General features: G+C 43.8%; 1 protein-coding gene across 1 annotated transcript in view; it reads right to left on the bottom strand.

Moving 5' to 3' along the window:
• The window catches only part of grk3 (G protein-coupled receptor kinase 3), a 63,788-nt gene that overhangs the window by 4,392 nt on the left and 34,666 nt on the right, over nucleotides 1-24,730 (bottom strand). Inside the window, exons 3-20 of the mRNA XM_051411953.1 lie at nucleotides 24,140-24,213; nucleotides 23,898-23,999; nucleotides 21,493-21,567; nucleotides 18,967-19,028; nucleotides 18,820-18,871; nucleotides 17,040-17,131; nucleotides 16,841-16,940; nucleotides 16,291-16,369; nucleotides 15,552-15,682; nucleotides 13,503-13,597; nucleotides 12,941-13,048; nucleotides 9,484-9,550; nucleotides 5,919-6,019; nucleotides 5,420-5,486; nucleotides 3,329-3,424; nucleotides 1,872-2,034; nucleotides 1,605-1,741; nucleotides 62-175 (exon numbers count right to left, since the gene is read on the bottom strand). Of these exons, the coding sequence (XP_051267913.1) occupies nucleotides 62-175; nucleotides 1,605-1,741; nucleotides 1,872-2,034; nucleotides 3,329-3,424; nucleotides 5,420-5,486; nucleotides 5,919-6,019; nucleotides 9,484-9,550; nucleotides 12,941-13,048; nucleotides 13,503-13,597; nucleotides 15,552-15,682; nucleotides 16,291-16,369; nucleotides 16,841-16,940; nucleotides 17,040-17,131; nucleotides 18,820-18,871; nucleotides 18,967-19,028; nucleotides 21,493-21,567; nucleotides 23,898-23,999; nucleotides 24,140-24,213 (1,715 nt within the window). The remainder of the gene's footprint in view (nucleotides 1-61; nucleotides 176-1,604; nucleotides 1,742-1,871; nucleotides 2,035-3,328; nucleotides 3,425-5,419; nucleotides 5,487-5,918; nucleotides 6,020-9,483; nucleotides 9,551-12,940; nucleotides 13,049-13,502; nucleotides 13,598-15,551; nucleotides 15,683-16,290; nucleotides 16,370-16,840; nucleotides 16,941-17,039; nucleotides 17,132-18,819; nucleotides 18,872-18,966; nucleotides 19,029-21,492; nucleotides 21,568-23,897; nucleotides 24,000-24,139; nucleotides 24,214-24,730) is intronic.

The following is a 24,730-nucleotide window of genomic DNA, read 5'->3' as shown; positions in this document are numbered from 1 at the left end:
CTTTGTCTTTATCCCGCTGACAGCAGAAATAAACAACAACAACAACAACAACGTGTCCTACCTCACACTGCAGCACAAACTGCTTCCCTCCCTTGATGCGCAGCAGGATACACTTCTTGTCTTTAACCTGCGTCTCTTCCACCGTGACGATCTGCTCCATGGTCAGCAGGTTTTGCTGTGGGAAGAAGTGACCGATGGAAAGTGAGCAGAGGCAGATACTGATGAACACAGGCCGAGCTGCAGAGGTCAGACTTTAGACTCCCAGAAGTTATGAGTTGGTAGAACAATAAAAGCATCAGGATATACTGAATATTTATATAATATCCGATTTATTAACCCTTTGAACCACAGTAACTGCAGCTCTCTGACTGGAGTCAGTCCACAGTGGAGGCACACAGACTTCATGAGTCTTGGTTGCTGCACAGATAACTTCACATCCTTCCTCCTGTGATTAAAACTCATGGATCCATTAATCATGCCACCAGTCCTGTTTTGTTCTGGGTGCCCACATTGTGATCAGGTAGGTTAGAGCAAACCTTCTTTCTGGGGACAAATAAATGCCATTCTGAAGAGAAATACGTTTAATAAATCCCAACTGTATTTTATAAATGTGTTATTGTGAACAGGACAGAGGAATCAGGAGGTTTATAAAGAGGACCTGCACCCGTTTTGACCTTGTATGTAAAGTTTCAATCTGTTCTTAATAGTAACTCTGTTTGTTGTAGTGATTTTTAAATTGTATCTCTAGATTACTTTTATTGTTATTTTCATCGTTGTTGCTGCTTTTGGGAAACTTTACGAGGCAGCTGGAGAACCATGAGAATCCATCTTGCTAGCAGGGTTCCCGCTCTTTAAGACAACCGAGTTATTCCTTGATGAGGACGGCGTTTCTGAGACTCTCGGCTGTTCTCACCACAGGCTGTTTGGCGACAGTATTCTCTAACTGTAACAGTGATTTGGCCGCAGCAGAAGATAAAATACAGCAAACATTAATTATTTCCAGGATATTTAATCATTTGAATCAATTTTGTGCGTTTGTACAGCGGCACCGGACCAATCAGCGTCCTATGAGGAAGTACTGGCAGCTACAACAACAACAATGGCGGCTGCTAAAGAGGCTAGCTGTATAGTATTTCATTGAAAGAAGAGCAAAGAACGGCACTGAAAGTGGTGGTGGTGGTGGAAGAGATGTCTTTGCTCTTCTCCCCTCTTCAGTAACAGTATGACTACGTTATCCGGGTTCTTTGATCTGATTGGTTGAAGATCAGTTGAAGTAAAAAGACTTCCCCTGAGGCTCCTGCGCTTCCTGTTGCTACCAGGAGCAGTTTGAGGAGGGTGTAAAGACTGAAGCAACACTACTGAGTGTGAAGCAGGGAGGAGGTCTACAGCGCTAAACGCCGTCTGGACAAAGACAGCGGGGGGGAGACACAGCGGGGACCTGGTGTGAACACTCACCCCGTCTTTCTGCTTTTTAAAATGTCTTAGCCACTTCTCCTTCAGTGTGGAGGGAGGACAGAGACAGACAGACAGACAGACAACGCTCATACACCGACTGAACAGACATGAACATGAGATTAAACGTGTGTGCCGGGAGGCGAACTCACCCGCGACTCGCCCTCCCCCCTCCACTCCACACGGTTGGGGAAGAGGTAGAAGTATCGACGCTGCCACTGGGTGAGGAACGGGTTCCCCAGCTTCAGCATGTAGCCGTGCATTATGCAGTCCTTCCCCAGGGCGTAGTCTACACACACGCACACGCACACGCACACACACACACACACACACACACACACACACACACGGGTTAGAATATCTGCGCTCGTACGTGGAAAACGATTTCGGGATCAGGTTTTCGGAGTGGTCGTCATTACCCTCCTCGTGGCCCAGCTGCTTGTTCTTCGCCCTCTTGCGCGCCTCGTTCTTGTCCGTGTCCGAGTTGACCGCCTCGTACACCGTCTCCGCCACCTCCTGCTGCCAGCGCTCCGATATGACCAGAGGGAAGTTCTTGTACAGCTCCTGGTCGCTGTCCAGCAACTACAGGACAGACAGACAGACAGACAGACAGACAGACAGACAGAAGTGCAGGATATTAATAATAAACAGCCTCAACAGCAAATGTGTTTGTTTGTTTGTTTGTTTTGTGTCTTCCAGGAGACAGTAATGCACTAAAATGGGTTTCTGAAAACATTTGAGGACAGAAACAGGCTCATCAGCACAGTTTAATCTGAGTTAGCTGACAGAGATGGTTTTTGGTGAGTTTTATTTTATTTCTGTCCCACTGTTTTGGTCTGAGTCCAGTGGAAAGTAAGTTTCCTATACGGAGCCTTTAACCATCGTTTGCATGTACAACCCACTTTGTAATGACAGGATGACTGAAAATTGGCTAATTTTCCCTTTTAAACAACCAACTTGTGATTTGACTTTACAGTATTGGTTCCTGTTGCTGCGTCTTCCCGCTCTCACAGCACTGTACAGCGCTTATTCAGATGATTACTCCGGCGCTAATGCTGAGCACCGTCTGGGGAAATGTAAACAAGCGCTTTTGTCTCTTTATTTCTCGGCGCTGGAGCGTCAGAGGATGAATAACTGCACTAATGTTAATGAGGGAGGAATCTGATGTTCCAGGAGAACCAGGGAAGGAAAGCCTGCAAACACAGATACACTTACAGGCAAAGTAATGTAAAGCTAGTGAGCCACAACCTCCCTGCACTCTACAACACTTCACAGCTGATGGGTTCGGACACGAGGGACAGACAAAATGACTGAGAGCTTGCAAGGAAAACAACTCATTTTAAAAGTGTTTTTGTGGCTTAAAAGAATCGATATGCCAAGTAGGAAACATCCCTGTCAACGGAGAGTGAAGCTATTAGCTGTTAGCATGCAGGGATGTGGCCGGAGCTCTGGATTTAAACGAGGTGGAGGAAACCGGTGACGATATGTTGTAAGCTCACACTTCCAATTTTTCATATATGACAAAGAAAAAGCTGCAAATAGTCACATTTGAACAGCTGGAGGCGCTGAATGTTATTACTTCAAGGATCATTGAAATAACTGTCAATTAAAGGGCCAGTCTGTAGTTTTATTCCTCCCTTTCTAATGATGTGGGTTCACAATGAAGGGTCTCATTACAGATAGGTGGTCAGCGTTTATGTGCCGTTCTCACGTGGTGATTTTACTACAGTTTCCCCTCTAAAGCAGGTTTACGGCGATCTGAGTGGAAACTCAGTTTCCAGGACAACACAGAGGTACCGAGGATGCATACAGATGTACTGTCTGTGGTGTAAGGAGCTGGGTAACGGATGAGTGGATGTGTACTGGTCTGCTTTACCTTGATGCCCTTGGTGTCCTCCTCATCAAAAGAGCCTATGTCAAAAGCATCTGCAGCGTTCACCTCGCCCCTGGGAGGAATTAAAGGAGGAGAGTACTACAGAGCAGAGAGGAGAGGAAGAAGAGAAAGTGACAAAGGAGGAGAGAAAGGAGAGTGTGAGCAGAACAACACGGCGACAGTCCCACAGCAGCGCTTCCCTGAACTGATGGGGTAACCATAGCAACTGTAACTGTACTGGACTAATGACGAGTGCGGCTCCGTCGCTTCAAACAGAGACACGACTTGTCCAGACGAAGATTTTATTATGATCTATATTTTTATTCTTTAAAAACAAGCTGTTTGCTTTTCAAGGTTATTTTATTGTCTTTATACAACACAAGGTTGTAAAATGAAGTTTGAATATAGTTCCCTGTATGCCACAAATATCTTTTTCCTTTAATTATAATAATCGATATATGATCGGGCCCTGAAAAAAAACACAGTGGTCGAGCCCTAATAGAAACATGGTGGTTCAATATGACCGACTCCACCAGAAGAGGACCCGCTCCCTCTGTAGATAAAAACGTCTCATTCTAAGGTATCAAACACACAATGATTCTTATATTCAGATCATTATAAACTAATGAAAACATACCTATGAATATTATATTCCTGACAATAGATCCTCCTCAGTGTTGCACACTGGAGCTTTAAAGGGAGATTTATAGTTGTGTGCTGCTTGTTTACGGTACAGCTGCCATAAGCTAACTCCTCTATGTGTCAGGGTTGCTAACACTAACACTGTGATTGGTCAGCTTTGTGTTTGTGATGCTGCTACATGACGCAGGTTGAAGGAAAATCTTCTTACTCAAAACATTTGTACCACGAAGCTTCAGTGAAACACGATCACTGCTTCCCGTCACAGCTCGGGTTGTCGTCCTATATTCAAACAAGGCCGCGGAGTTTTTACCTGAACGTGACCGCGGTTAAATAAGAACGTATGTGTAACTTTATCACAGAAAATTAAGGAATGTAAACTGCGTCTGTCTAGTGTTGCAGTGATGATATCAACGGGTGAAATCTAAGACACTATAAATCTACAACTTCACTGTAGATCGCCTACAGCGGGATGAACATTAACCCCTTCAGCAGTAGAGAGCCGGTCCACCAGTGTTTACACTGCTTATTGTGAGTATCTTCAAATGATTCATGTCCCTAAAATCTGTACAACCTCAGCTAAAAAACCACAGTTTTAGGTATAACTATACAATAATCTGACCTCTTCTTCATCAAATTGCATTAAATAAAATCTAGAAACAGTGATTTAAAACATTGCTGGATGTAGAAACATGGACAAAATATTTCTGGACACTCTCACAAAGAACTTTGAATGCTTTAGATTTTATAGTTTTTATTTTAAAAACAGGATAATGTTGGTGGGAAGTCTGCTTCTAGAGGGTTAAAGGACCAGGGTGTAAGATTTCAGACAGAATTTTGTGAGTTTGGGGGAAACTTTATAAACTTTAAACTGTCTATTACAAATTCGTAATTATTTGTCCTTCTTGTAAATCCAGCAAATGTTAGAAGTTATTAATTTATTTGTATAAAACATATTATGTAACTTTGTGCTGCTGTGTGTCTAGACACAGTTCTTAATGTACATCATTCATTTCCACCAGTATTTATTCATCTTTCACAGTTATGTAGAATATTTTTTGGTGCTTTCATGGCACAGAATAGATGTATAATCTGTTATTATAGTGTTAATATCAGGTGTAAATAGTGTGTTTAAGTGCTGGTGGAAAACTGGGATACACCATTTGATTGATTCGACAATATTTATATTAAGTCTTTTTTGTGGCTTTAATTTTAACTACACAAACAAAATTACTCATAAAAACATTTGTAAATCTTATTTGTGCATCATGACGCACGTTATTTGTCACCAATACTGAGAGTAATTTCTCTTCACACACATCCATCACGGATATGCAGAGGTGGACCGTATTGACTTGCCATTATCCGATCATTCCCTCCAAAAACACAGCAAGCTCACGGGTTCAATAATAAAAAAAAAGCCTGCAGTGGAGGGAACAGAAGAGGCTCGCTCACCTTCTGGAGGTACACCTGCTGCCAGTCAATGCCTTTGAAAAACTGATGCTCCTTCACCTCTGGGGCTCTGCGTGTGTGGGACAGACAGACAGACAGACAGACAGACAGACAGACAGACAGACAGACAGACGGGGGAGGGAGGTCGTGTTAATTCACCTTCGTACACTAGGTGGCAGCGTTTGCCACATTACACCCCCTCTGACAAACACTCATAATCCTGCTATTTAGCCCAATACCCAGAGCAGACAGTGATCCATCACTCGGGTTTGGTCGTAAGCTGATGTGAAACGACAGCGCTGATGAAATTAGTTATGAGCTCAGCGTCTGTCGGATCACTCGATGTCCGTCTTCACCGGGCCGCAAACTACACCACCCAGTGTTTAATGAGCACAGCTAGCAAAACACGTCTGACTGATGAATTCATTTGCACGCCGGTGGACATAAACGTCGATGTGGGACGGTGTGTGTGTGTGTGTGTGTGTGTGTGTGTGTGTCGTACCCTCGGCCCTGACAGCCGAGCCTCTTGGATACGTCTCTCTGCAGCAGCCCCTCCAGCAGGTCTTTGAGCTCTGCGGTGAACGAGTCTGGCAGCTCCACATTCTGCGAGAGACAACGGGGGAGGGAGAGAGAGCGGGGGGGGGGAGAGGGTGAAAGTGAGAATGGGTTGTTTTAAAATAGATTGACATCATTTGCACCTTTTTACTATAGTACAAGGGTTTTCAAAGACGTCTGACACTGTCCCACAGCCCCAGACTAAAAACTGAGAACTGCCCCCCCCCGCCCCCACACCTCCTGTCTTTCATGTTCATGTTGTATCATGTTTTTAATTTTGGACTTTTGTGTGTGTATGTAAATATGTGAGAGGATGGAGGAGAGTGTGACAGTCTCAGTAATGTCAGACAGTATATTGGTAGTGGAATGCTTTGGGGGGGGGCGGTCTGGTGTACGGACAGAAGACGTATTGATTTTTGTGCAAACCGACTGAACTGGAATTTGTTTATCGCTCTCAGCAATGTCAACACAATACTCTCAACTCCGCAGCGTTAGCAGAGTTAGCGTCTGTTGCTAACAAGTCTGTTTTAATAGTCAACAGTTAGCTGGCTGGCTACAGATTGGAAAAGATTAGCTAACCAGCTCACTCATATTCATAAATCTAGTCTAAAATGATGTGTATCGCCATGTGATTTCAGATAGTTATGACTACTGCGTGTAAGTTATGTAATTCAGCTACTTTTGATGGTAACTAGACACAAACCAACGGGGTTGGGTCAGTTTCCGGTTTTCTCGGTGCGGTCTGGTACAAAAGGGACTCAACCAGCATTTGTTTATCGTTTCTGTTCATTACGAGCTGTTCTGGCTCATGTAAGAGAGACAGGAAGGACAGCAGTTATTATAAAACTGCTTCAAACTCCTCTTGCAAACGATGGACAGGATTTATGTTCTATGGAAGTCAACGTATGATTTTAATTAACTTTCCTGTAAAGAGTCAGAACTGTTTGTTTGTTGTGTCAGATTTGTTTACAACAGAGCTAGAGAATATTAAATTATACATATCAGCCTTTCTGACCCTCAGCTGTGTAAAAACTACACGTTATGAACTTTAAAACAGAAGAATGAGAAATGGTTGTTATCTCAGCGGCTGAAATTAAAATCTTCCTGGGAAACGATGCTCCGCTGAGTGTTTGAAAGCACTTTCTGAGCTGTGAGTCGGCCACTCTCTGACCCGCTGATAACTACAATAAGTAACTTCCTGTTGTTCGTCATGCACTGTGCCTTCCACCACAGATTGTATCTCTCCCTCGCGGTTCTGCTACAGTACAGCCGCCGCCCTCTTATTCTACGTCTTCTGCTTTACGTTCTGTCAGCGGCTCCGTGGAGACATTTCAGAGAGCAGATGTGCCATCTATCGGGATCTGTTCCGCCCGTCCACCGGTCCATCCCCTTCCTGTCTTGGCTGCTCAGTTCTCAGCCTTTTCACTGCTGTCTGCTCCCATCGTGTTTATGTAATGAGACCATTCATCATGTTTAATAAACACAAAGACATATAGAGCAGTATTTTTAGCCTGCTCGGGGCTGAATCTCAGCCCCCCCCCCCCCCAGCTCCCCCTCTCTCACACACATACACACCCACAGACGAGGATTAAAGGGATAAACCAGATTAAGTGGCTGGATTAAAAATCCTAATCTGGATTTATTGTGATATGAAAGATCATGCTTTCTCTGTTTAGAGGTCCTGCTCAGGCAAATAGCGCCTGAGTCTGTGTGTGTGTGTGTGTGTGTGTGTGTGTGTGTGTGTGTGTGTGTGTGTGTGTGTGTGTGTGAGAGAGAGAGGGAGCAGCCACCATTCTCAATTGCTTCATGTCCTGACAAAACACATAAATGGACACAGAGATTTGGACGCGTTCCACCGTGATGGACAACTGCTGCTGCTGGCAGGCGGAGTGTCGAGGAGCAAAGCTGTGCCGAAAATTCGCTCTACAGTTTGTCATCGTGAACTCGTCTGTGCTCGGCGGCGTCGCCTCCGCCAGGCTCTGGCCTGGATGTGAGGAGTGTAGGAGGGGGAGATAAAGGGTGGGTGAGAGCAGATATGTCACTGGGTGGGCTCAATGGACGCCATTCATCCCCGAGTGTTTGCTGGATCTGACCTGTGACATCAAAAGGCTCAGCGGTGTATTCCTCTAACAGATAATGAGACGTTAAATACGCACTCCACTCACTGAGCCTCAGGGCTCCTGAAAGGCAGCACCAGCAGTGTTGTGGTACCTTATAATCAGAGCTGGGTTTGAAAAAAATATTAAAAGTTACACATCCAGTAACCTGAGTTCTCTGAGAACACGCAGATGCTTACTTTTGGTATTTGTTAGTTTAGTCATAAAGCCACAAGGTCCGATGCAAATTCTCATATTTGAGAAGTACGAACAAACTAAGATCAGCAAAATATTGTAGATTCATTTCCTGTTGATTAATCAACTCAAAATATCTTTTGATAAGTCTGACTCAGATCTTAATTGGGAAGTTGGAACCAGATAGTGTTTTTGTCGGCATCAAACTGTCGGAAGGACAGAGTATCAAAACATCATATAACGTTACTAATCCAGTAACCTGAGTTCTCTGAAAACATGGAGATATTAACTTTCGGTATTTGTCAGTTCTCTTTTAAACGTTTGTCTCGATCAGAGGAGGGTGGCACAGAAGCAAATGTGTCTTATTTTTGTAGCGTCAGGTCAATTTCCAGGTGTTTCCATGACTGGAGAACTGGTCTGTAAATGTCCAGGTTTTCCAGGATGCAAGGAGAACTGTTTTTACAACCAGGTGTTAGAACTGAGATTTAAGGTGAGCTCAGAGAAACTTTCCTCCTTCAGCAGAAAACAAACTGAACATAAATCATTGTGCACAGGGAGGCTCAAACATCTGAGCGAAACAAGAAGCAAAAAAAGTTTCTGACTGGAGGTTAATTAAAAATACAGACTCAAAACAGATGAAACTTTAATGCCTTGTGCATTTTTTATCTTTATTTTTTTGGCCTGGACCACAGATCCCAGACTCTCTGAGTAAACCTGTGCTGGCTGTGGCTATAAATCCATTTGACCCAGAGGGCGGGCCAGGGGGGGCCGGGAGTGTGTGTGCTTTAACTTTGAAGCTTGGCTGCTAGTTCAGTTTATCTAAGCCAGGGTTTCTGTCATACTCCTCATCTCCTGCGTCTTCCCATGACACAGCAAAGTAAACACGCAGCCGAGCGTCCGAGAGGCAGCGAGAGTAAAAAGACGACCCAAAAACAAAGCCGGTTAGCTCAGGTAGATATACCTCTTCTAACTGTGCATCAGGTGTCTGTTGACACACAATACAGTATGCACAGGGACATAAACATCTGTGTGCTTTTGGTATTACTGTAAGGTAAACACAAGCCAAACCCATGTGCTCGGGGTTAAGCAAAGATTCATATTGCCTCTGTGCTTTACGGTGTGTTTACACAGAGACTCCTTGTAATATGTGCATCCGCCATCGTGTGCACCTTCGTGCACCAGCGACTTCTTGGAAACATGCAGCGTGTAGATGCCTCTTACCATGGTGAGCGTCATGCGGTCGATCTCATGTTTGTCTTTGGTCTTGTGCTGTCTGAAGGGACTGTGCCTGAACAGGAGAGAGAGAGAGAGACAGAGAAAGAGAGAGATACTGACTGTGACTGGAGATTATTGAAGAAGAGGAGAGAGGACGGGGTGAGGATGAGGCGATGCAAAGGAGGAATAAAAAGCAAGAAGAAATCTTTAAAAACTCGACCTGCTTTAACATCCTTGGTTAAAACTTGAAGCTCATAAATATTACAGCGCTGTAAATTAAGAAATGGTAATTTGAAATGACCTAGATCTTACTCATGCTAATTAGCCACCTGCATGTTCGAGTGCTGACTTGGAGCTTTAAGGGTTTTTGAGAGTGTTCTCATTCAGTGTTTGGAGGAGGGAAATTGTAGGAAATTGTTATGCAGTCCCCCAATTTTTGGACGGTGGGGGGAGGGGATGCGGCTACGCTGCTCACTCAACCTGCATGTAATCGCCCTCGAATTAAAGCTGAGAGGAGGCTCTTTAACCTCAGTCATGGTTTCATTTCACATCCACTGAGCTGCAGCCAAAAAAGTGTCCGAGACTTGGCCTCTGCAGGATGTTTTCTGTTAGCATTTACAGTAAATCATTTATCAGTTCACTTATACTTGTTTCTTATTAATATATTGTAATGTGGGAAGTATCAGGTGGCAAAACAATGCATTGCAGGGTTTGAATACCGGCCAAAATGGATCTGATACCAGGGCTACGATCCAGCAGCACTTTGAGCAGCAGTGAACTCTGTCTCAACCTCAGGATAAAAAAGCATAAGAGAGACTTAGGCATTTCTGAAATGTATTTAAATGTAATTTTGAATGTTTGGATGACCGATCCAAAAGGAAGTTTAAATAAAAAAAGAAGCAGCAGTTTGAATAACATGTGTGCTGTGTACTTCTGCCTTCATGAGAGTGTGTGATGTTTTTAAGATGGCTAGGTTAAGCAAAGTGCATCCATACAAATGTATTAGTAACAGCTTAGTTGTTTGTGAGAGGGCGGTACCGGCAGATAATCGAGGCTGCGGTATCGGATAGGGTTGTCGTGGTAACTGCAATAAGAAGCGCCGTTAACTCCGGTTAAAAGGATAAAGAATATTTTGCTGAAGCGAAGCAGTTTGGGACCAGATTGTTGGTCTGAGTGCTGAAGCAGCAGCAGAGCGGCTGAACAGGACGGAGATTTACTCAGACAAACACGCTGTGATCGGTGCTGCCTCTGAGGCCCGTATATCAAGCGAGCGTATAAACGAGACACAGCAGCATCTTTCCATCTGAGTTGCAAAGAGCGCCTGCACTCCACTTAGTAGAAGTGATCAAATGACAACTGGCAGCTCTAATGGGAGAGTAGCAGCTTCCAAACGACATCTCCAGTGAGTCTAATTGTTCAGCCTGAGCCAAATGACATCAAAATCCACCGCTGAAGACCGGAAGGATGCTAATCGATAAATCCAAGACCGGACTTTTACGGATGCAGCCAGAGAGCTCATTTCAGGAGATGTCCACATTTAAGAAATAAAGAAAGGAAACATGGTGCTGAAACTGAAACTAAATGGGATCTTTAGAAGCCTGAATTTACTCTGCAGAGGAACGGCGACGTTGTCTGATAAAGGTGCACCGAAGCCCACGAGGAGAGACAGAAATCTGAGTTTAGCAGAGGACAATATGGATAAAATCTTCAGTTAAATAGCAATTACAATATATATTGTGATAAGTAAATTAAATCTAAAATAAAAACAACTGTTGGAGCAGCGAGCAGCTTAATCACTCCATCAAATGCTGAGCAGATGGATACACTGTTGTTCAACAAGAAATAGTTCCACCACAAAACCACCCCTAAAACGCTCGAGTACAGAAGCTTAAGGTGTTGGTAGAAGTGTTTTTGAAGTTTAGACAGGCTAGCTGTTTCTACCTGCTTCCAGCCTTTATGCTAAGCTAGGCTAGAAAAGAGAGAAAAAGACAATATTTAAAAGGTTATATATGAGATTTAAAACATTAATATAACAGCTATTCTCTATATAAAGATTTACAGAGTCACATGGTGTCTCTCTCCCTCTGCCTGTGTTGTATCGCAGCCTCTCTGTGGTTTGTTTCCATAGCCGGTCTGCTCCGACTGAAACTGCTGTTTTTATCATCTACGTCGGTGAATTAAGGATTTATTGTACCAAACCAGAGTTGGTGATTGTTGGAAACACTAACAGAGACGCTTTTAATCAGTTTTATTTTGTTAGTTTGGGGCGGCAGTAGCTCAGTGTGTAGGGACTTGGCTTGGGAACCGGAGGGGCGCCGGCTCAAGTCCCACAGACCGTAAAATATGGAGTGTGCACGGTTAGCGGGAGAGGTGCCAGTTTCACCTCCTGTGCACTGCCAAGATGCCCTTGAGCAAGGCAACCTAACCCCAAGCCTGCTCATGGGGCGCCGGTAACGTGGCAGCCCCATCACTCCACCATCTGTTGCATGTCCACAAGTGCATGAAGTGTGTATTTTAGCCTGTGCGTGTGTATAAAAAAGGAGTGAAGATCCCCCAGGGGATTAATAAAGTACATCTTCTTCTTCTTCTTCTTCTTCTTCTTCTGTTTCTGTTCATTTGTTCTGGTCTGAGACACTGGTGCTCAACTGTGCGACGTCCAGTGTGAGGACACATTTTGTATATATTACCTTTCATTCTAATTCCAAACTCTAGATGGATTTAATCTTTATTGCTAGAAAAAAAATCCTCATTTTTCCTCCCTCATTCTCAGATTCTGCTGAATGTTTATAGTCAATGAAAGCCCGAGTGTAAAAGCTCATTCTGCTGTAAGATAAATGATGTAATATTGTTTATGACAGAATCCCTGTGTTTTACTCTGGAACAAAACATTTTCACACAGAGGATTCAGAATGTTAAAGCACGTCTATCCATCTCTGAAGCAGCCAACCTTTCACCAAAGACCAACACACTCTTCCTCTTTAAAGTGTTCAAACACACAGATCCCAACATCAATGGAAAGACACGTCTCTCACACACACACACACACACACACACACACACACACTTCTACCTGTTTCTTTCTGCTAGCTCCGACCCAGCAACCATCACACTCTCTCTCACACACACACACACACACACACACAACACACACACCTACACACCTACACACACCTACACACACCTACACACACCTACACACACCCCTTTTACCTGATTCCTGACCTACTGGGCTCAGACCTCTGGCATTTACACACTCCAGATCAAACAAACACACACACACAGCCTCGCACACAAACAAGATCAAACACACACCAAACAGACGGCGAGCGAGAGTGCGAGATTCAAAGACTCCAAGAGGCAGGAGAGGGTTTTTGAAGGCAGACGGGAAGTGAGGACACGGCGGGAGTTGAAGAGAAGAAGAAGATGATGAGATAAGAGGGGGAAGAAAGGCGTGAGTAGTTACCCTCGGAGGAGTTTGAAGAGCATGCAGCCTAAGGAGAACCAGTCGGCGCTGCTGTCGTACGCCGTCCCCTTCTGAAGGACCTCCGGAGCCATGTAGCCATGAGTACCCCTGCCACAAAACACACCACAGCTTCATGTCAAACACACGCTGGTTACTTTTTTTACAGCTGGAGGGGAGCAGCGAGCGCCGCTCTGGAGCCCCATTCGGACGGGTTGGATAATAGAGGAGAGGGCGGGTGAGAAAATATCTCCCCCCTCATCCCCTCGGACGACATTTTAGCTCCTGATAGAAAATACTGAGATACACAGTGACATGATGGTAGAAGGAGTAGATGACTAAGGATTTTAATATTTAATTAAAAGTATATTTTGATGCTAATACTTTTGGTCAAGTGAAAGAACAAAGTACTTCTTCCATCACTTATCTGGTAGAAACACAGACACACAGCCAGACTCTCTGAGCGGGATTAAAAACTCTGAGCGGTGCAGGTAATATTTAAAACCAGCCCACCTCCCCTAGAGGAGTAAATCCTGCAATAAGGGGGTTTAACAGAGATACTTACACGCTGGCGTGGGGTTTCTTCTTGGAGAAGTCGCAGGCCAAGCCGAGGTCGGAGATACGAACATGACCATGCTCATCCAGCAGGATATTAGCTGGCTGAGGGAGGACACACACACACGGGCAGAGAGAGAGGGATAGAGAGGGTGATACTGATGATGGAGAATACGAGAGATAAGATCATAAGCATAGGAAACAATGTTGGAGACCTCACTAATTCACGACTTAAGCTACAATTTCCGCTCGGCGGGAGAAACTTCTGCCTGGACACAGACGGACTGTCCTGGTTATCCTCCGCTGTTTGGCAAAACCGACTCACTCTCTTTCCCCCCTCCAAACACTCAGCCTAAAAGTATTATCTGCATTGTTCTGCACTGTTTATTGAAGCCCTTAAACTGTTCCCTGACTTCCAGCAAAATATATCTGTTATTATGGCAACCAGTCCAAACAGGGGAATTGGAGGAAAAACAGAGGACAGTTGAAAACATGGCTGATATGAATCTATGGTTCTGAAACAGAATCAGTGGAGGTGTGCTGGTGGATCAGCGGACTGAGCACAGAACAGTTTCACGTGTCATTCCTCGCTTATTTTCAACAGTTCAAAAATATAAAGATTAAACTTTCTTATAAACCGTATTCTACATTTTGTCTGAGGCTCATTGGTTCCTGCTGAATCTTTAAAAAAAAAAAAAAAAACACACCTCACAAACAAAAGTTTCATTTTAAACCAGCTGCTCAGTGTAATGTTCATCGACCAGGAGGAAACGTTTGATGAGGAGTGTCTGAAGCTGCACAAATCAATATTTTTTCATTTACAATCAATACACAAATGATTATGTGTAATAAGGTAATAGTGATGTACACAGAATTATCACCCGGCTCAGCTGTGTTAGCGTTTTATTCACAGCGGTCGAAAACGTATTCCTTAATGATTTAGCCGTTCTAATAATATGGAGTTTTTCCCCTATTTCCAAGATCACCAAATACACCTTCTCATCTACGACAGACCTTTTTCACAGCAGCCATTTCGACATAAATATTAGGGTAAACACCGGCGTTTCCAATGACACTGAGGAAGTGTAGCAGAGCCTTTACAGGGTGCCAACGTGTAATTAGTAATAATTAATTTCCCCGGTAACACCTGTGTTTACCCTACTGTTTCATGTCAACATTGCTGCTGTGAAAGAGGTCTACTTTTCCTCTTTTAGCTCATCGGTTTACTCTCATCAAATGTTTCCAGCAGCTTTCGGTGAAAAAGCTCTAAAAACCAACTGTACTTAAACTGCTCAGCAGCAAACACACCTTGGCCCCCTTTTCCACCAAATTAGTTCTGGTTCTCGAGTCGGTTCTGTTCAAGATTCTTGGGACAACAATTAGTTTTAATTAACAAAATAACCACACAAAAGCTCAAGAAAGGAAAATATAAACACCTATTTTCATCATTAAAACAGAAAAATACAACCGTTCACCACAGAAAGAAGAAGTTCCCTGCCGTCAAACTAGTCGAAATAAACCCTTAATTTAGCACAGTTAGATGTGAAAACATACATCTGCAGCTGTTTGTCCTCCCACTCGTTCTTTTGGCTCAGTGTGTGAACTCTCAATCTTCGGAGGCAGACAAATAAATTAGCAAAATAAAATAACAAAAAACGGCCAAAAAAATACCAGAAACCAGTGATGGACTCACTGATAGCCAATATATCTGTCCAATCCCCAAACCTACTCTCTGTCTCACATGTTGGATGAAAAGAGAGAAAGAGCTAAAATAAGACCCTTATCTTTATAGACTGGATGGCAAAGACCAAAACCAAGACTCCAAATTAATGCCAATGTCCAAGAGAGCCTAAAACAATCATGCAGGTGTCAGGCAGCGGGACAAAACAAACTGTGTGCTGATGGTAATGAAGGACCATGTGATACACACACAATGCTTGTTGATGGATGCATTCACTGTTGGCTTTTGGGCTTTTTCATGGAATTTGTTGACAACAGGAAAAATACACGAATCACCAGAGTTGTTCTTTAAAAAGGTTAGAGGACTGAGAGAGTCTACCTTGAGGTCTCTGTAGACGACGAAGCGGTTGTGCATGTGCTCCAGACCCAGGATGATCTCAGCCGCATAGAAACGCATTTCTTTCTCGCTGAACACGCCGTGCTGAGACAGGTGGTAGTGCAGGTCGCCCCCTGAACACACACAGACACACAGACACAGACAGAGTGTGTCAGTATGACCTCATAATATTTCATGCCTCAATCAATATCCATCAATAAGTTGTGGTAATCTCCTCGGGGGAGAAATGAGAATCGATGGGAGGCCTTCTATGACTCTTCCATCCGCCCCTGCAGTCTGTCTTGTATGTATTGACTGGCTGTATTTATAGCAGGACTGAAGCTGTAACAGCCTCACACTGTAACGCTGTATGAGGATGACTGTGTTGACTTTAAAAGGTGACTCAGGCTTTGATTGTGAGACTGGCTGGAAACGCCGAGTGCAGCCTCTGATGAGGCTCGGAAACTGGCTGCCAGCCGGGGCCCATCCTTAAGAGGAAGTGCTCGCGGTGAGGTGTGAGGAGTGTTAAAGGAAGGCTGATATTAGATGTTCGGGAGGCTAATACGGGCAGGTCGCAGCCGCGTGAGGCGTCACCGCTGAGGTCAAAATCCCATCAACTCTCGATTCTCTGGAGGAGGCATGACCTGACCGGCTGGCGACAGGCTGAGTAATCCAATCTTTGTGTCTCGGGAAGGACTGACTGGGGCTGGAGTTTAATCTGGCGGGGCGGAGGTCACCCTACCGTTCATCAGGTCCAGGATGAAGCAGAGCTTGTCGGGGGTGTGGAAGGCGTACGTCATACACACGATGAACGGGCAGTCCTACAGAGAGACAGAATCAGATCAGAAACTGACCTCTGCAGCAAAAAATAAAGGTACATTTCAACGTAAAAGTAAAGCTGTACGTATAAAAAGTAACTATCAGATAAATGTAGGGGAGAACAGGGTTGTCACATTCATTGATCTCGCTCCCTAGAGGGCGGACTTGAAGAAAGGTGTAAACTGGTTGCTAGGCAACATCAGTATCACTTTCCAATCAAAAGCATTGAACTTTGTAAACAGGAAGTTAGTGTAGCATCACAGACGGCAGCGTAATGTGCAAAAATAATAACTGTTAGTGCTACAAAAACTATACTTAAACACACCTGAACTGTTCCGACTGTAGGTGTGACTGTTTTATTTATTTATGTGTGTGTGTGTGTGTGTGTGTCTTTCAGTTCGAGTGTGACCTTTTTATCAATGTACTGATGCTTTAACGTCCACTATAATGAGGCCAACAGCTGCTTAACTCACCCCTGTGCTGACTAATGACAGCATGATTCTCTCGTTGAGCGCTAGAGTCTCCCCCTGCTTCATCTTGATCCTCTTCTTGTCCAAACACTTCATGGCGTACCTGACATTCGAACAAGACACAGCGCACATTTACACACAGGTGGTTGCGGTGGGACCCGAGTCCTTTGAAGCTTTTTTACTCTCTGTTCTGCTTCCTTACATCTTCCCCGTGTCGGCCTTCCTGCAGCCGTACACCTCTCCGAAGCCGCCCCTGCCGATGATCCGGTGCACGCTGAAGTCGTTCATGGTCAGCTGGGGATGGATGGAGGAGGAGGGGGAGGAGAGAGGGATGTTAGGAGAGGCACAACGGGAGAGAATATCTTTCAGGAGGTTTCATGCCCACAGCCTGTTTGGTTGTTAAGTCTTGTGCAGACCCCAAAACCAGATCGAACCAAAACCAGATCGTCTGGAAGGAGGAGCCCGGTTCCTGATGTGGCTCGTTTGTGGTGTGAATGTAAACCAGACTGACCGCAGGATCCGGTTCTAGTGCACATGGTGATTTGGTTAAACAAATATGTTGATGAGAGGTGCTCGTACCCATGACAACACTATCTGCTGATGAAGACCATGACATGTGGTTGAAAGGTCAGGGAAAAGGCAAGTAAGTAAACCTCGAGTTATTTCCTGTCTGTCTACCTATAATGTAGAGCCGGCCCCGAATAGTCCACTGAACCGTTGCCGAGTCTCAGTCGGACAGTAAAATCACCTATCAGAGTATGCTAACTGTACTAGCTGCTATTAGCTAGTTAGCAGTCCTATTAGTTGTCTGTACCTGTCTGTAGCATTTAACAGCTGTTCACATATATATATTTAAACAATTTAATTAATATCATAAACATGTGACGATTATTCGAGTAGGAAAGTCTTTAGTGGGTGGCGGCCCGACTATAATGTTTAATGTTTGATCCAACTTGGTAACCAAGCGCTTCATGACTCGTTGTTGTTGTTGTTGTGAACAAACATTGTTTGGGTTTTGATGCAGGATGAGTCATCACTAAAGCTGTCCAATGAACCTGTCAGTCCATAGGACGCAGTGTTTACACAGCCTTGGTTAATTTGTAACAGAGAGCAGCATGAAATGGACCGGAGCTCAAAGACATCAGAGTCTATTTGGTGGTTTTAGAGTTTTCAAAGGGAGCCGGGGGGGCGACGTGAGGTAAAGATACTGCCTGAGGTGAATATACTTTAATTTCTGCAACTTCAGGATTCCCACTCTTTTAAAAAATTGTCCCAAGACAAAACTATAACTTTATCAACTTAATTTTTTTTATTTGCATTGTTCTTCTTGATTTTTTGATTTGTTTTTGTTTTTTAAATGTTTTAATTGATTTGAGCTTCACTCCCTTATCTTTTTTTTTTTTTTTTACCTTGTTGCACTTTTATCACCCTGTAAAACCACAATGAAAAGGTTGGGTACCAGCAAACTGGCTATAAACAGGATAAGAGCTGAACAGATACGTTCAGAAAACCTTCATCCTCTGATAAACAGACTCCTCCTGCATTAGAAACCGAGAGCTGATAGAACAATGAGAACAAAACACTGAATGTATATATGAAAAAAAGCCTTTTAAGTCTGTATGATAGTTAAAAAACTTAAAAAATACATAGTACAGACAAAGAATTGTATAAAAAGTTCTTCAATAAAATATCAGCAAAACTCATCTCTTATTAATAATCACAGGAAATAATCTGCTCAAAATTCATCAAAATCACACACACACACACACACTTCCTGCAGTTGTTGTGTTCACTGTTTGGCTTCATTGTACATTTCATCATCTGTTCTCTACTGTTATTGATATTATTGAATAGAATATAGAATATGCACAAAATATAGTGATAGAAAAGAGGTCTCTTAAGGAAAAGGTTGGGAACCAGTGTAGCTGACTGATGCTGTAACATTTGTGAAGTCTCATATTGAAAACAAAGCTTGTACTCACATGGATGTTGAGCTCCACATTCTTCCACTGGCAGAAACGAGTAAATTTGTCACTGAGGGGGAAAAAACAAAAATAAAACAAGAGTTAAAAACATGAATTCACTGTACGTTGGTGCAACTCTTCCACCCTCCATCTCCCCTGTCTCACCTCTCAATGAACTTCTGGAAGATCTTCCCTCTCAAGCTGTCACAGATCTCCACTATGTATGGCTGCAGGGAGGTGGGGGGGTGGGGGGGTGGCAGACACATAAACAGCAGTTCAGGCCAGGTTTCTCTCAGTAACTATGTGATAAAAATTCTTTGCGAATGTATGTGAATATATGCTGTGTGTGCATCGTTCTGATCGCTCAGCTGGACTCCTGCGTCTGCCGCCTTCCTTCTGTCTGCTGTTAATTCGCTCAGCGTTCGTGTCTGTGCGATTTGACGAGCGAGCTCCAGCTGAATGTAACGTCTGAGCCACACGGAGACTCCCAGAATATACAGGAAATACTGACAGGTTGATGTAATATCTTCTAGGGAAAATGAAGTCACTGGGGATAATTTTATATCCAGAATAAGAGGCCATGTTGTAGTCTAAAAGAGGAAATTGTTGATTAGATTTACTGAGCTGGAAAGAAAACAACTGTTGTTCCTCTCTTTCTCTGGGTTTCATTTTCCTGGGGGGCCTTTTGGCCATCGATGGTCCACGCTGAATGTATAATTATCAACAGTATGAATGTGCTGTTTAAAAATAATGTTAATGCAGTTGGAAGTCATGAATAGATACTACGAATTAAAGCCGGGGAGGAAATTGTATAAACACTTTCAGGAACGTTTCCTTGATAAGGAAATGTGAAAGTTTCATAAACTGTTGACGCACTAACAGCCAATAAAAACAAAAGCTATTTTTAACCAATCATGTGACAGTCTTTAAGGAACGGACAGCTGATTTCCCAAAATAGGCCCAGCAGGGTCGGTTGAGTTGGCTCCAAACACCGCACTGTTGTTGTTTTGGTATCAAAAGACAAAGTTCAGACGGGAGGAGGAGGAAGGAGGAGGAGGAGGAGGAGGAGGAGGCTCAACAGTCACCACAACCTCAAAAGTGGGCCAAGAGAAGTCCAATACCGAGATATAGAGCAAACAGTGACACAGCAAATAGTTTAACGAATGTTAGCTACGTCGTGGGTTAGCAAACGGTGGCTAAAGTTGCTGCTAACGTGCAGAGAGGACGAGGCTGCAGACAGCGCTGCTCACAGCTGTCCTGCTGCCATAGCTAACGTCGCTAACTAAAGTGGGACGGAGGGCTGCACAATGAAGCCAACATTAAATGAATGTGATCGTCTATAATATCGGCCTTTAAGCTGTGTGCTCGGCTCATAGAAAACTCTGCTTCCTGGAGAGCCAGCCACCAGAGGTGATCCAGATGTTTCGGGGAGCTGTCCTCCAGCTGCAGCCAAGATACTTTTATTCCCTTTTATTGAGTCACTGCTAACAAAAACTGAACACTTCCTGCTGCTGCAGCTTCACATTAAAAGCATTTAACTGGCAAAACACGAGTTTACAACAAAACGGTCATTTTTGGAATTTTTCACAGCAGGTCAGTCTGGGAGTGATGGGACAGAAAGAGCTGCTCACCACCAACCACCAACCCCCCACTGCTCACAGAATCAAATCTGACCACGGTTGTTCACAGAAACGACAAAATGATCCTGGGACCTGTGGTGTTAACCAGGTGAACTGCAGGAGGGTTTGTGCCGCCCTACTACAAAGTCAGCTGAATGTAATGAAGTACTTATTTTTTGACTAATTTATGAAAGTGTGGGAGTGTGTGCATCCGCTCTCACTAATTGTGTGGGGAACACCGAGCAGATAGAGCTGGTGATAGTGGTTTATTGTTAACGCTGTTGAAAGCATCAGCGGCCGGAGACAGGAAGTACCACAAACTGAGTTCATGTGCAGCAGCAGAGAGGACTCGCAGGCTGCAAGCAACAAGTAACGCCACTAACTAAGTGTTGTTATTTATTTTTGGGTAATTTATTCATTTAAATAGATGTTCTGTTTGTTTAGACCAAGTAACAAACCCTGCAGTTCCTCTAACGGCCACTAGAGGCTGGCTCCAGCAGTCAGTCTCCGTATTAAAATGTCCAACTTTACAGCAGAAATAAACATGTTTACAGCCTGGTACAAACAACCATTTTGTTCTCTGTAGGTCATTAAGGGCGTGGCCGCTTCGAGTGACAGGTGGGTGCCGTTACAGGCGGCAGTTTTCAGTAACCAGGCTTCGTTCAGCATCGCCTCATTACCTGTTTTTGCCAGATTAGCCAGAAACTGTGATAAACATCTTGGCTAAACACAAATCATCATCAATCCTTCAGCCATTCTGAGAAAGGGCGGAAACCTCAGCGTACTATAAAATGAGGTTTGCAAAGGTTAGTGTGTGTGTGTGTGTGTGTGTGTGTGTGCGCATAATTTACACCCTCAGACGTGTTGAGGGTGTGAAGTACAAAAATAAAAGGAGGCCTCCAATATTTTAATTGGTTATTGTCATTACTGTCAAGGACACGAATCATGTGCGCGGCTGTGCTCTGCTCTCTTTCCATCACAGTATTCTTCCTCATTTCATTCACATCAGTTTAACAGAAGCAGCAAAATGGCGGACATGGTAGAAACAGAACATAGAGAAAGGTGTGTTTACCTGGAAGAGAGTTGGGGGAACCTGTTTCTTTGTTAAGTGACTCTGCACGTGGTCCACTGCTTTCTTAGAAAATGGCTGAGACAAAAGAGGAGAAAATAAAGGGAAGGGTCAGTAACAATGCAGCGTTACGGTGATTTCAGTTCTGTTTTCTCTGTGTGAGGATGTGCATCCCCCAGTGTAACATGTAACATGACGCAGCTATGAGGCCGCTACCAACAGGACCAGTGTGTGTGTGTGTGTGTGTGTGTGTGTGTGTGTGTGTGTGTGGGGGCGGTGTGTTTAATAACTTCCTCCCTTTAGACGGCAGCAAGCACCAACTTTGCTTTACATCCCAAATTGTTGCCTTGCAGGAGGACAAAAGCGGCGCTGTGTGTGTGTGCGTGTGTGTGTGTTTGTTTGTTTGTGGTCAATATGGACGGACTTGTTCCAGCTGGTTCTGGGAGCGGCACTGCAAGGATTTCCCATCATGCCTCTGTGTTCCAGTGCATGCAGTCTTACTGGTTTAGTGCAGAACTTATACTTTGATACTTTTGAATGAATAAGCCATACTTAAAGCTCCTTTATGAGTGTATGATTGAACCTGGTCTCAGTTTGTTGTGTTTATGGCCTTTTTTAGATCAATTCTGACCAATAAAATCATCATATTAACGTAGATGTTTTTCAGGAGAAGAGTTCTGGCTTCATGTATCTGTTAAAGTGACAGCTTCTGTCATTCAGACATACAGTAGGTGTCTGTTACGTAAATGTTCCCTACAGCTTTATTCAACCATGACAGAACTGCGCAACGAGCCTCAATGCTCGGTGATATTTGGCACCTAATGAGTGAGAGTGAAGCGTGTTTTCTGTCCTCGCACAGGCTGCACAGGCGATGGATAAAACAACTTCTATTCTGCTGTTAAAGCTTTAATGAAAGATCATCAGGGTTCATTCCTGCTCTGTAAAGCTTTTATGCTTCGTGTTTATAATTCCATGGATACTGTACATTTGACATGAATGAAAATGTCTCTCTCTAATCTGTTTCCTGAGACAGGTGCAGAGGAGTGGGATGAGCTGGGTAACTTTACAATATTACATGTTTTTTCTGCGACATTTCTGCACTAGACCTTCACCAGGCAACGAGGAGGCATGTTAAGGCATCACAAGTGAATGTACTACTGTAAACAGACAGTGAGCAGGAGTGTATCGGTGCAACTAATGAGGGAAAACTGTAAATATATAAAAGGGAGAGATGCTCTTCACTGTGAAGGGGAAACATTATGACTGTTTATATCTGTACATAGTAGTTTAATGTTTGTGTTGACACTGTGGAGCTTGTTGGCCTCGTCTTCTGTGTACGTACATTGAGAGTCCTTGTACACACAGTTAACAAATAGAAGTGATTCGGAGGTGTTACAGAATCATCACTGCCATTGTGACTTTTACACAACGAGGTCCACGTCTTTCTGTCCCGGTGGTCGTCCAGAACTCGCAGTCACATGTGTAACTGTCACACAGCCTGTTGTTCTGCGTCTGAATGTGAAGATGGTGTGTTGGTGTGTGTGTGTTGATGATGTGTGTGTGTGTCTGTCTGGTACTCGTGTTGCGTTACTGCAGTGGTTCCCAACATAAAAACAAGAGCAGCCGCTTGCTGCAGGAAGCGTCTAAACTAAGCTAATCTATGTTGAAAAGACAACTACATTTTGAAGATGGGTTAAAAGATAAAAGAGACACATATATAGTTAGCTAATGTTAGCATATACTGGCTAACTACCTAACCGATCGTCATCAACTGTTAGCTTGCTGGTTACATTTTAAAGCTACTGTATAAGATGTGACTCTCTATACACACGTGGCTTTTGCAGCTTTTTATCTTTTAACCATCTTCAAAATGTGGTTGTCTTTTCAACATAGATTAGCTTAGCACAAAGCACACAGCATATCTAAGGACAGGAAAGGAACATGTTCTGACTGCGGCTTGCTCAACTGTTATTGGAGCACAGCACAAAAAGGGGCGGGACTTAGGAAGGAAGCAACCAGGTTCCAGCTCCTTTTTATTTAAGATCATTTTAAATTAAATATATTTGGGTGAACGCAGCTGGTCGGATTCAACATATAAAGCCGACGACATCAGCTTAAACTACTTTTTCTGACATTTTATAGACCAAACTATCAATTGATAACATTAGAAAATACTTAGACTACAGACGCAGCGCAGCTACTCTTTGATTTGAGTCATTTTAAAGGCCGCTTCACAAGAAACATTGAAGACTGAAGAAAAATTATTCCTTTTCTGTCCTTTTGATCGTCTCACAACCCTCACACTTATCCTGTGACCCATCTGGTTGCAGACTGGGAACCACTACAGTACAGCAACCTGTGTGTGCTCGACCTCGAGTGCATCAGTGCGGATCTGAAGGCGCCCTCACATGTGAACAGGACAGGAGCTCCTTCATGATGTAGCCGTCGTATATCTGCCGGCTGCGGCTCAGCCTCTCCTCCTCGGAGTCCAGCTTCTCGTAGTCCTTAATCTGAAACAGACACACGGGGTCAGCTTAACGCCGCAAACAAAACAGGGCTAAATCTGAATGAGCGGGATTACAGGCCTAATCTCTCACCCATCCCCGTGATGCCATCTAATCCCGCAAACACACACACTCAGGATACTTACTTCTTCGTAGAACTTGAGCTGAGGCACGGCCTCGTCGATCTCATTCATACAGAAGTCCTTGAACAGCAGGAAACCTGGAGGACACACAGAAAGGACAGGAAGCGATGAGGACAAGAACCCACACTGTTGATTATTTGACAGAAATCTCTTGATGCTTTGGCTGATATTGTTCATTGTGTTCAGCACGGCTCTACAGGTGGCAGTGATGGTTGATCTGTTGGTCCAGACTGAAATATCTCAACAATATGGCTGCCCCCTAACACTGTGATAACCTTATCCCTCCTGCGTATATTCATTGTGAGCTTGCTGATACATGCTGAAGAAGGGCGGCTTGCTCAACGTCTGTGTGGTAAAATTTAAAAAAGTGCTGTCCTACGTATTTGCTTTTTGATTTTACACATTTAGGATTCAGCACCCGGACGTGTTTTCAGTTTGTAACCTGTCGTATTTACACACCTGATAAGAAAGTCTGAGGTGTGGTGATAATCTAATATTCTGTAGCTCTGTTACAACCAAAAGATCAGAGAGCATGAAGCCTATCAAAATCTATTCAAAATAAATATCAACAACTTATCGTCTGAAATTCAATTA

The sequence above is a fragment of the Dicentrarchus labrax genome, unplaced genomic scaffold, assembly GCF_905237075.1.
Source record: "Dicentrarchus labrax unplaced genomic scaffold, dlabrax2021, whole genome shotgun sequence".
NCBI classification, from domain to species: domain Eukaryota; kingdom Metazoa; phylum Chordata; class Actinopteri; family Moronidae; genus Dicentrarchus; species Dicentrarchus labrax.
Note: the sequence above shows the minus strand (reverse complement) of the source record. Positions and strands in the feature narration are given on the sequence as shown.